The sequence below is a fragment of the Macrotis lagotis genome, chromosome X (assembly GCF_037893015.1).
Source record: "Macrotis lagotis isolate mMagLag1 chromosome X, bilby.v1.9.chrom.fasta, whole genome shotgun sequence".
Classification (NCBI taxonomy): domain Eukaryota; kingdom Metazoa; phylum Chordata; class Mammalia; order Peramelemorphia; family Peramelidae; genus Macrotis; species Macrotis lagotis.
Window position 1 is genome coordinate 406,829,663 of NC_133666.1, and position 12,695 is coordinate 406,842,357.

The following is a 12,695-nucleotide window of genomic DNA, read 5'->3' on the forward strand; positions in this document are numbered from 1 at the left end:
TTCTTTTACAAAAGCTCACCCCAGCCCACAGGCCCTCCCTTTGATTGGTCATTTTCTCCCAGAACCTCCATGAGGACAGTACCCAGGCCAGTCATGTTCACTCCTTCATTCATCTCTGGGTTCTGCTCCAGAATCTCAGGGCTTCTCTTTCCACCATGCCTCCTCCCGGCACCTCCTCCCAACCTTCTTTTATCTTCTTTTTATTCATGGATTTCCCCTTTAGGAAGTATAAGATCCTTGAGGTCATAGACTGTCTTTTTGCACTTAATATAAGGTTTAGCACTGACTTAACCTGATAATTCATGGAGGATGGGTTGGAGCAGTAACAGACTTGAGGAAGAGAAACCAATTGGTTTGTTATGCCAAGGGCCTGAACCAAGACAGTAGCAGAAGGAAGAAATAGAAGAGATGTGGTAGAGCCTTGGCAACGCATCTCTGGGGCAAGAGAGGAAAGCGTCATGGACAACAGAAAGATTACAAATCTGATAGATTAAAAGAACAGGGGCATCTTTGACAGAAGTAGTGATGCTTTCAAGAGGTTTGGGGGAAAATATGACAAATTTTCTTTGAGATATAATGAGTTTGAAACATCTCCAGGACAAGCAGACTGAAATGCCCAATGGGCAGCAGGAGGCCCAGGAGTGAAGTTCAGAGGAGGGTCTAGAACCAGAAAGTTTGATGCAAGTCATCTGCAAGGCAAGGATTATTAAAGCTGTGGGAGCTAATCAAGTAACCTAGAAAAAAGAATAGTGTGAGAAAAAAAGACCTAGGACAGAGCCTAAAGCTGGAGAACCAGGAGAGTGGTGCCAGGAAAAACAGAGAGGAAATAGAGTCCAGGAGAGGTTGGTAAATATCATCTACTGCAGTCTACTCATCTTGAGTTTTGAATCTTTAACAGAATAAAATTCTTAGTAACCAATATCATAAGTCATGACTGGAACATACCTTAAAAGTCATTAAGTTAAGCCATGCTTTAGTTGAGAAAATTGACCTCAAATTGGTGATTTATTTACTGAGTACAAAAAGCAGTGAAAGATGTTATAATTTCATTCCAGTAAGAAACTCCAGAAGAGGAATGACATTTAACTTCATACACTAAGAAATTACCTATATCCAAAAATAAATTAAAATGTTTTATAAATAAATCTTGAAAATTATGTAGATAATCCACAGGGTTAAGTAAGCACTGGTCACATGGAATGAATGACCTTTACCTATCATGCAAAGAGTGGACACATTTGAATGTCTGGCTACATTAGTTAGATATGAACCAAAAACTTCAATAGGGTTGATTGGGGGGGGGGATTTTATTAATTATTAAAAGTTTAAACTTACCTTGTAAAAATTCCTCCCTGAAAGCAATGAATTAGAAGACTGCAATTCAATCCTTTCTGACCTGTTTTCTGAAAATCTTCTTTGTACCACATAAAACTAAAACACTGGACCACCCCTGCTGCAATGAGCACAAAGCTCACAGTTAAAATACCAAAAATATGCTGTCCTTTATAAAAAAAATTCACAGACACCCAGATATCTATTATTAAATCAACCACATAAATTAGACTGCCAAGAACTAACATCAGAAAATTCCATTTCGTAAATCGCATTATGAGACACTATAGTTCTTGGCTGCCTGCTTCCTATTATTTCATATATATTTTTATATGTTGGCAATTAATATTAATGCATTCTTCACTATAGTATTGAATTTTAACTTTTATTGACCCAAGTCATAAGAAAAGTAATGAGAATATTATCTTTTCTAAAGAACTAATTTTAGGACACTAAATGTGAAGATGGAGAATTCAATTGTCTGTTTCAAAATAAAGATGGTATCTGTCCTTAATCCCAAATGACTGCACCTAAAAAGAAAAGAACGGAAAGTTCATAAGAATCTTGAACATGATACCAAAATGCAAACATCTGTGGAATCATAGCTCCAGAGCTAAAAGGGATCCCAGTTCATCTAGTCTAGAGACATCAATGTCTGCTTCACTCCTCAGTACAGCCTGAACCAATAATTGGGGAAATATTTAACAAAATAAATAAAACATACAGAATAGCAATATGTGGTTTTTGAGGTTAATATGCAGCCACAAAGATCCTTGTATAAGGTTTGTTGTGTTGTTTCAGTCATGTCCAACTTTCTATGACCTCATTTGGGGTTTTTCTGGAAAAGATACTAGAGAGGTTTGCCATTTCCTTCACCGGACTCATTTTTACAGATGAGGAAACTGAGGCATACATTTGTCCAGAGTCCACAATAAGTGTCTGAGGTCAGATTTGAACTCAGGGAGAAGAATCATCCTGATTCCAGGTCTGGCACTCTATTCACTGCTCCACCTAGGTGTGCTATATAAGGTTTAGTTAGTGGCTTCCATTTCTATTTGTTCTAGACCAATGACCTCATTTTACAGATGATGAGGCAATTTCACAAGGAGATCTCACTACTTCTGGAGAAATATTGATAAATCTAAAGGTTCAGGAAATAATCTTCCTGGCAGCAGGTTCTGTTGGTTAAAATGATGAGGCTCTGGAATTTTAAAATTTTAGCTTCCCCAAGAATGCCTTTACCATCTCTGCTGGCTAGGTGACCTTTTTGGGAAACAGTTTCCACATCTATAAAGCAGGAAGAGTCATACCCAACATAATCCATCACACCAGGAGGTCAGAAAGACTGAACAGAATCAGAAGGTTCACAGATTATCATATATATTAAAATTGTGTCTCAGAGAAAACTAGGTTCATCTCAGGATTATCCTGGACTTCTCAATCTCACTCCAGGATCTAACCAAGTGGCAAATCTTACCGTTTCTACAACCACAATGTTTCTTAGCTCCTGTCCTTCAGGACCTCTCAAATAGCTACCACCTCAGTTGAGGTCTTCATTGCTTTTAGTTTAGAGACTATTAAAATGGCCTCCCTGCCTCAAGTCTCTCCCCTCTCTAATGCACACTCCATATAGCTATCAAAGTGATTTTCTTTAACAGCTCCACTACATTCTATACCTCTGGGACAAAACATAAAAAAATCTACTGCATTGCACTGGATGTGACTGTGTAGCAAGAGAAAGAAACACCATAGACCTCTAAAGGATAAATGACTAAATTTCTCTGTAGCTTTTACATATTTCCTTTTCTTAGTGAGACAAGTGGAAAAGAACTCTAGGTTCTTAAAAATAAACATCATTCATCAGGCCCTTGTTTTATACCTGTTGGAGGTAATTTTTTAGAGAAAAATAAAGATAAACATTTATGTAAAAAAAATACTACAACTAGAAAGCATTTGCTCCTCAGAGAATTGCTAACTTAACTTTTAAGATATAGCTCAAAAAATAGTAATAATAATTTTATTTTAAAAAGAGGTAGTTCAAGTTCTCCATCTGAGACCTTTCATGATCTGAGAAAGATTGCTGAGGTTCTCCCTTATCAACTATCTTATGTTTAACTATCTTTTACTTTGTATTTATTATATATATTTCTTATGTATATACTTGTATATATATCCTGGGCCATTGCTAATCCTCTTATATCTTGTCAATGGACTCTGAAGACACTGGAGAAGAGAATGAGGCTGATGACTTTGCACAGCTCTTGCCTCACTTCAATCCAATTCACTTCCAAATTAAGACATCACCCTTATGAAGTCATTGGTTCTCTTCAGGAACAAAGGATGAACAACAACTAATTTACATTTGTACAAGTTGTCTCCCTAGATAGATTGTAAGACTCTAGAGAGTAGAACTGTTTCATTTATGCCTCTGAATACCAGAATCTGAATACTGAACACCACTATCATGTGTCAATATTCTTTATCATTACAAATCCCCTTTAACTATGCCAATTGCATAGCAGATACTCAACAAAAGCACTCTAATAAGAAACAAATATTTCTACAAAAAAAATTTAAAGTAGAAACAAGTAATTTTAACAGTAGTTTCTGAAGTATAAGAAATGAGCACAACATATTATCAGTTTATAGATCCCAGAATGAGGAAGAGAGTATGGGTTGTTTTTTTTTACCCCTAGGAAAGAACAATACAGTGAAACTTTTCAGAGGGAAATAACTACTGGCAGCAGGTTATCATGGTTAAAATTTGACAACAGTTTAAAAAAATTCATTTACTTCTCATTTCTTCTCTCATCTAAAGAGCACTGGCTTAAAGAAAACACAACACATATACAGCTACTCTTTCTAAATACACTTGAATTCAACTTATATATATTATATAATTGTAATTTTTTTATCCAGTGGGATACTAAAGTCTGCTAAGTATATTTGTTCTCTATAGCCATAAAAAGATTTTCCATTGCCTGACCCTGACAGAGAAGACAGCAGTCACTCTGGATAAGAAATAGCTTTTAAGAACGTAAAGACTAATTTCTTAGAAACCATAGAGGAAATTACAGCATTGGCAGAATACCAGATGAAGTAGCCTGATATAATATGATGACTCTTAGGTTTCTAATTTAGTTTCACAAAAAAGTAATTACCTGATTGGAAATAAATACACAAAGTTAATATGGCTTCTCTTTCTGGAAATGCCACTGGAACATATGATGACTACAAAGTTGTGTAGTGAAGAAAAATACAACCAATAATAAAACTCTTTCTGAGACTCTTAATGACATGTCACTCCTACTATGAGCCAATACTGAACAGATGATAGCACTAGTCAAGCTATTTGGCTTCCAGCCAAAATAAATTACCTTTGCACTCAGAACACAGTTCATCTGAGATAACGCAATTCCTGCTTTAAAAAAAAAATTCTAACCAAGATCTTCTCTAGTTCAACAAATTTTTAAAATCATTCAAAAATAAGACTTACCTATCATGTGTCAATATTCTTTATCATTACAAATCCTCCTTTAACTCAGAGACTCTTCAGAAAAAAATCATCCTTGGTCACATTTGATTTCATGCAAATTTAAACCAGCTGTAATTAAAGAGAATATAAACCTTTAAGATCAAATACCAAAATGAAACACAAATCACCAGTTAGTCACGTGTTCTGTCTAATCTGCTGATGACATAATATCTATGAGATTCAAGATTAAGAATACACCCCTTTGTAACTACAGCAGGAAGCAGCACCTACATCCAAGTTTTTCAGTCATGTGTTAGAGAAGTATTTTGTGTATATTTTAACCTATCCAATGAAACATTTATTTAGCAGTCTGAAGTTTTCAGAGTACTTCATACAAATTATCTTAGTTTAACCTCACAACAACTTGTCAGAGATATACTGAAGATAGGATTATCCTCATTTTACAAATGGACATACTAAAGTTCAGAAGGCTTGTGGTTTGCCCACAGTATCAGAGGTGGTATTTGAACTCAGGTCTTCCTGACTCCCTGACCCAACACTCTAGGTATACTACTCTTCTATAATTCTAATCTCATAATACTCTTCTATAATTCTAATCTAATAATATTATTCTAATTACTCTATCTCATTTTAAAGCTCTTATTAGAAAATTTAGAAAGTTTAGGGTTAAACTTTTTAAGTTGCCATGGGATCATGGCATCATATAATTTATAGCTAGAAAGGAATTTAGAGATCATCTATTCCAACCCTTCATTGCACAGATAAGAAACTGAGGCCCAGAAAAGTTAAGTGACTAGCCCAAGGCAATGGGTAAGTCATGGGCATGAATAGGTTGCACTGTATTAACAATGAACATATGCAGAAAGCTGTATTAAAAATACTATCAAAGATATACATGAACAGAAGAGGAGGTAGGCTGATCATATTAGCAAAGATAAGGGTTCACTAATTCACATCGAGTCAAAAGAAATAGAGGAAGACAAATGAATATTTCAAAAGGGTGACTTTCTTGAGAACTGAAATACATTTTGCCCTGGCTGCCATATAAGATGCCATATAAGCCACCCAGCACTTAGTACATGGCTTGGCACAGAGAAGTCAATAAATAAATGCTTCTTAGCTGATTGAATAACATGGATAAGTGTTGAATGAATGAATTGGTGTGGATGAGTTGTGATTGGTATCACTAAGGGATTAGCCCAAAGAAACCCCCAGACTGATGAGACCACAAAAGTACTGAAGAATTAAAAAGTTTCTCTGAAGAATTTAAAAGAAGAAATGCAGGGGGAAAAAACTCTCACCATACCTCTCAGCTCTCCTCCTAAATGGGAGCAAGAGCCCTGAAAGGTACTACTGTCAGGACCTAAGAGAGACAAAATCAGAGGCCATATACAAGTAAGGGTTAATCTTTCAAACAGCACCAATAGGCTCAGTAATCATATATTAGTTGTGTCAAACTAATTTTTTAAATTAAAATACAAACTACTAGTCATCTTCTATGTAATTTGATCCTGTGAGTTTCATAAAAGTCCTAAAAATACTTTCTAAGAAATGAATCTATTTAAAAAGGAAGATATGGTAGAGTGGAAAGAAAAAAAAAACCTCACTCAGCGAGCTCAACTCTTGTTTCTGAAACACTGTTAGCTGTGACCCTGAGCAAGGAACTTAACCTCTAACTGGTTGAGACAATTCTCTACAATAACTGCAAAGAAGGGGTCATACTACCAGTTCCTTACGGTAATGAAATCCCAGGCCTGGTGCCACCCCCCAAAAAAAAAACCATTTTAACAAGAGTCAAATTATAAATTCCACAAATAACTCATTCCATTTAAGCAAACTCAAATTATGGATACCAGATTTATTAAGACGCTAAAATAGGATCTGATTATATAGGTTGCATGCTTTTCTGATCAAAAGATTACTTTTAAATAGTAAGCTATAGTAGTAAGAAAATGATTCAATTAATAAAAATTTTATAATCTCACTCTTTATATACCAGGTGTCAAAGGGATTAAGTGTCTTGCTCAGAATTACAATGGCAAAACTGGGACTAGATCCCAGCCCCAGACTTGTGAGGCCTTCACTTATGGTCACCTCAAGAAAACGAATTCACTTTTTGCACACACACACACACACACACACACATGCCTGAAATAATACACTGATAGCATTTTTCCTGCATCAAGAAATAATAGGCTGATTATCCAATCGGAAGCATTATTTTGAATTTGAACCAATAATCTTTTCCTCATCTATAAAAGGAGGGGAACAGTGCTAAATTCATTCTGCAAAGTTTTCTGGAGTAAAGCCAGGGGTTTAACCCAAAGTAAATAGAAGAAAACTGAGTGAGTCCTTGGCAGCCAGGGCAAAACAAACCTGTTGCACACCTAGACGTTCCGGAGATGTGAGTTCCTTAGCACCAAACCGTCTTTACTGTGCCAACTACCAGGCGGCCAGAGAAGTGTTCAATCAGAGAATCAATCAATAAACTTTTAATAAACCCCTACCGAAGAGCTGAGGAGTAGGAGGGTGAAAGGGAGAGGAGCACAGAAATTGTAGGATCTTTACAATTCTATTCCCCTGAGTGGTTGGAGATGGGCTTGAAACATGCACCAAGTATTTTCTCCCAACGAGTTGTTCTTAATGAAGGTGAATCTTGTGAAATTCCCACATCTGTCCTTTGTCCTAGTTGGAGATTTTCCATTTCAAAAAAAAAAAAGCCCCAATGACCAGGCGGTAGAACAAACCCTGCCCGGACCCTTTACAGCCGAGGCTTTGCTGTTCTGCGGTAATCAGTCACGGGAGATGGCGACCACTTAGAGTGAAAAGGGACGCGCACCCGGCGGGGGGGGGGGGGGGGGCCTGGAGCCCCGCCCCCCGCCCCAGCCTCGCCCAGTCGAGGAAGGAGTAAATGACCCGCCACGTGATGGGCCCAGCCAATGGCTGCGCGGGCTGTGCGGCGGCGCGGGAGGGGCCGGGGGCTAGCCGCCGCCTTCGGGCCGGCCTTCCCGCCCCCGCCGCGCGGCGACGCCCCTCTCCGAGGCCGGTTCTGCAGATCGCGGGCGCCGGGGCCCGGTAAAGGGACGAGATGACGGCGGTGCTGCCGCGCATCGAGCAGCTGTCCGCGCGGGTGGTGCGTGTCCTGGGCTGTAACCCCGGGCCCATGACGCTCCAGGGCACCAACACTTACTTGGTGGGGACCGGCCCCAGGTAACGGTCTCCCGGGCATCTCCCGGCCCGCAGCCCGGGCATGCGCGCGGGGCCCGGTGAGGGGGTCTCCCCGCCGGCCCCGGGCCCTCGTTTCCGAGGGCTGCCGCCTTTGACCTTCAGGCGCTCGCAGGCCTCGCGGTGCCCCGAGCCGGGGCCGCGCCGCCTCTCTACCGGAGCTTCCGATCAGAGGCGCGCGTGAGGGCTGGCATGGCGCCCCGCGCCCGCCGCCGCGGGCCTGGACGTCCGGTCCGCCCGCGCTGGTTAGATTCCGGGGGACACTAGGGCCGACCGCGCCGGCCTGACCCACACTGAAGCAATCAGAGACAAGGCCGGCGGGGCGAGCCCGCTCCTTGCACCTTGCGGCCGGGCCGGGTCGCAGGCGCTTTAATGGATCGCCTTTTAAGCCGACTCCCCGCCTAGCTGAGTGAGGAGGCCCGCGAGGGAATGCAGGAAACGGTGGAGGCCTGGGCTGTGGGCAGCGCGCAGCTAGGTGCACTTCTCCCGGGAAAGCCTCGTGGGAGAGTGCGGGCGAAGCTAGCGAAACGGCCACATCCACCCACTGCGGGCACCCCGAAGTGAGCGCCCCTGCCGCAGTTAGACGCGTGCTGCAAGCACACGCAGCTGACCCGAGGCCGGCCCGGGCAGGTGGTGGCTGGGCGGGCCGGGAGCCAGCCGGCCTTTGCCCGGAGCCCGAGCTGGCACCGGCTGGGGGGGGGGGGGGGGGGCTGGGCTGGGCTCGGCATCTCACACCCGGACTGGATTATTATTGGCTCCTAATTGACCATCTTTCAGCACCCCAGGCGGCCCATCTTTTTTATACTGCCGTCACACATTAATCTTCCCAGAGTAAAGCTTTTTATGTGTAAAAGAAAAGAGTTTGCACAGGAACCTCTGATGGTTCGTGGCAATCTTATGCTCTTCTGGTGCTCAATACATACTTAATGATGATGATAGATTTGAATTTTGGAGATTGAGAATTTGGAAATTGGCAGAAAGGAACAAGTTCAACATTAATACGCCTTTGTATGGAAAGCTGCTACTGCTTCACCCCTGACTAAAGAGGGTTGGGGAGGGGGGCTGCATTCTGTGTGTGTGTGTGTGTGTGTGTGTGTGTGTGTTTTAAAGCAATAATATAAAACAGGTGGTTTATAAAACATACCATGTGCAATAAACATTTCGCTTGGGGAGTTTTTTATTTTTCTAAATCCATGATTTCATCCATGTAGATATTTTCCTAGGATGCAATTCTCTCTTCAGTGCACATCAGCAGGAATATCACAATTTTGAATTAGGAGTCATAAGTACACCGAGAGGTTAAGTGGTTTGCTCTGGGTGACAAAACTGTTAAGAGGGAAGAGATTCACTGCAGGGAGATAGAGATGACTCCCCCCCCCCCCCCAATTTATCACAAATATTTGCAAGAAGGCTACTTAAGTCAGAAGTCTAGTTTAGCCAGTGGAATAAAACAAATCTAACAAGTACAGCACAGAACTCTGTTCTTTTTATTATTGGTGCTAACCAACCACTATACAATAGCTATTTCTTTTTTCTGATGATTTTTTTTATTTTTTTTTAAAAGTCATTGATATGGGGACAGCTAGATGGCATAGTGGATAGATCTAGCACCAGCCCTGGAGTCAGGAGTCCCTGAATTCAAATGCCGCCTCAGACACTTAATTACCTAGCTGTGTGGCCTTGAGCAAGCCATTTAACCCCATTGCCTTGCAAAAAAATAAATAAAACTTAAAAAAATGAAAAAATAAAAAGCCACTGATATGAACCAACCCTTTATGGAAGATAATTCTAGTTCATTTTGTGATCTCTTTCCTCCTATAAATGTGGGGGGAATTTTTCTTATATTTTTTAAGGCAAAGGAGGTTTCATTTTTTTCCCTAAAAATCATCCTTTATAACTAGCTAATTATTCTTGTAATCCTGATACCAATTATTTATTTAGACTTTTTGACCACATATAGTTCTGTATGTCTGAAATTTCAGGTGATTCCCATTGAGAAAAGATCTCAAAAGCAGTCATATATACACAAGAACTTCTATTGTTTAAATCCAAATAAAATTACTATCTTCCCTTTAGGTTTTCTTTTTATAGAAGCTTCTCAGTTCAAAATACATAGAGACAGCAAAAATCAGGATGCTAAATTTTGGGATCCCAAAATATTATAAGAATGTCCAAAGAAGGAATAGATCTTAAAATTATCTCTCATCCTTGATCCTATGGGCAGGGAAAGTGACTGTACAAAGTAAATTAAAAACAAACATCTAAATGTTTACTGTTATGTTCTAGCATTGGAGCAAATTTGGTAGAGAAAAAAAGCAAATCAAAGGGCATATCTGATACCTATACTATATGCCAGAGAGTTTGCACATACAGTTTAGAAATCACACATGAAGTCAGAAAAAGATTAAAATTTAATCAGGAAATATTTAACCAAATAAAACAAAACAAGGATAACATACAATTTGAAACTAAGTCAATATGTAACCCACAAACTCACCTTTGTACCAGTTAGTGGACCCTATTTCTTTTGATACCACTAATGTAGATGATAGCATAGCAAGATGATACAAGCCCTATAAAGATTTAAAATAAAGCCTCAGTAATTTGAATTTCACTATCTTGACATTCAGGATTATTCCAGCAAACTTGAAATTTATTTGCTTGGCATACTTTTAGATAATTTAAGTGAGTAATGCATACAAGATCAGAGAGAATTAATTAAAATTGGGGTGGGAAGGAGAGAAGCTGGCAAAAGAACAAACTTCCCTCGGAGCATACATTTGTATGTAATCAGCTTACAGTCTAATAAAATATTTTTAATATCTTCATTAAATTGATTTTTTTTAAATAACTACTAAGCAACACTTAGATTTTTATATTTTTGGAAGCATTAAAGTTGTATTCCTGTAATTGATATTTTACTAATTTAAACTAAATTTCCTTCAAGTTAATATGAATTAAGTCAGTTTTATTATATAATCAAGAAAGAATCAAAAAAATGTGAAATGATAATTGAGAAGGGAACTATAACCTTAAATGACATAATATGTTAGAATTTGAGGCTTGAGAAATTAATATAATTCTACCATTTTAGAAATAGGTGAGCTGAGGCCTAACAAGAAATAACCATTTCCCTTAATTTGTGGTAGAAAGGGAGATATTAAAGTAGGATTTACTCCTTTTTTTGTTTTGCTATATATAAATGTTTTTGTTTTCCAATCATAAACAATAATAGTGTCTTCCTATCAGTTTTTGGTAAGGTTTTGAATTTTATACATTTTTCCATTCTCTCTTTCTTCCCTCCCCCTTCCCCCCCACAGAAGGCAGTCTGATAATCTTGCATTGTTTCCATGTTTAGAATGATCAAAATGGAATGTGGTGAGAGAAAAATCATATTCTTGAGGAAAAAATAAAATGAGATAGCAAAATTATTTAGTACATATGACAGCTTTTTTTTTTAAGTTGAAGGCAATAGTCTTTGGTCCTTGTTTAAACTCCACAGTTCTTTCTCTGGATATAGATGGTATTCTCCAAAGCAGATAACCTAAAATTGTCCCTGATTATTGCACTGGTGGAATGAGCAAGTCCATTAAGTCCATCATCACCTCCATGTTGCTGTAAAGGTGTACATTGTTTTTCTGGTTCTGCTCATCTTTCTCAGCATCAGTTCATGCAGGTCTTTCCAGGTTTTTCTGAAATCCCATCCCTCCTGATTTCTAATAGAATAGTAATGTGTAGGACTTACTCTTAATAAAGTTCAGAAAGGTAAGAGGGAAAATCAGAGAGAGAGAAAGAAACTTTAGCTTAAGTGGGGAAATTTTGCCTATCCTATCCCATTTCCTGCTTCATACTTGAAAATGAATTATGGTTCATAACTAACCTGTATGACTTAGGGTAGTTATGGGGCACAGTGAATAAAACACCAGCCTCCCATGCCTCCCATCTGGGGCCATCTCCAGTTGTCCTGATTCATATCTGGCCACTGGACCCAGATGACTGGAGGAGAAATTGAGACTGGTGACTTTGCACAGCACCCCCCTCACTCAAATTCATGTGCTTGTCATGACATCACCTCCATGATGTGGTGGTCTTCTTTAAAAATGGAAGACAAGCATCAGCAACATGACTTTGTTGCTCCACCTAGGGCAGAGCAACAAACTTGTTAGAGAAGCTATTCAATCAATCCTTTGACACCTGTTGGATACTAATCTATTGTGAGAGGTCTCTAAGTTCTTCACCGTAGATATGCTTTGAGGTTTGCAAGATACTTTCCATTTTCTCTCAGTTTTTACTCATGACAACATTAAGAAATATCTGCTTTTGTATGAATTTTACAGCTAAGGAAACTGAAGCTGAAGCAAAGTTAAGTGACTTGCCTGGGGTCATACCTTGGGAAGGGTTTTGAAGCAAGATTTAAAGTTTCCAGAAGCTTAATAATAGTAGTAGTAGTAGCTAGCTTTTTGGTAGCATCTCAACACTTTCAGGGCACTTTACAAATATTATCTAATAGCTAGCATTTATAGAATGCCTTCTATGTGCCAGATACTGCGTATGAGGAAATGGGTGAAGTGAGGTAAAGTCACCTGCCAGGGTCACATAGTTAATTAGTGATTGAGATTGAATTTGAACTAAAATCTTCTGA

At 39.3% G+C, this 12,695-nt stretch overlaps 2 protein-coding genes across 8 annotated transcripts in view; one reads left to right on the forward strand and one right to left on the reverse strand.

The window, feature by feature from the left end:
* Positions 1-7,675, reverse strand: part of XKR9 (XK related 9) — a 115,969-nt gene extending 108,294 nt beyond the window's left edge. For 2 of the 7 annotated variants that reach the window (XR_012472442.1, XM_074206817.1), the window contains exons 1-3: positions 7,205-7,675; positions 4,829-4,936; positions 1,336-1,862 (exon numbers count right to left, since the gene is read on the reverse strand). Coding sequence is in view for 5 of the 7 variants with exons in the window: in XM_074206817.1 (XP_074062918.1) it covers positions 1,336-1,607 (272 nt within the window). In the remaining 2 variants the exon portion in view is untranslated. The other 5 variants (XM_074206814.1, XM_074206812.1, XM_074206811.1 and 2 more) reach the window with 5 other exon arrangements.
* Positions 7,676-7,805: 130 nt separating this feature from the next.
* Positions 7,806-12,695, forward strand: part of LACTB2 (lactamase beta 2) — a 42,906-nt gene continuing 38,016 nt past the window's right edge. Inside the window, exon 1 of the mRNA XM_074206818.1 lies at positions 7,806-8,038. Within this exon, the coding sequence (XP_074062919.1) occupies positions 7,917-8,038 (122 nt within the window). The 5' untranslated portion in view covers positions 7,806-7,916. The remainder of the gene's footprint in view (positions 8,039-12,695) is intronic.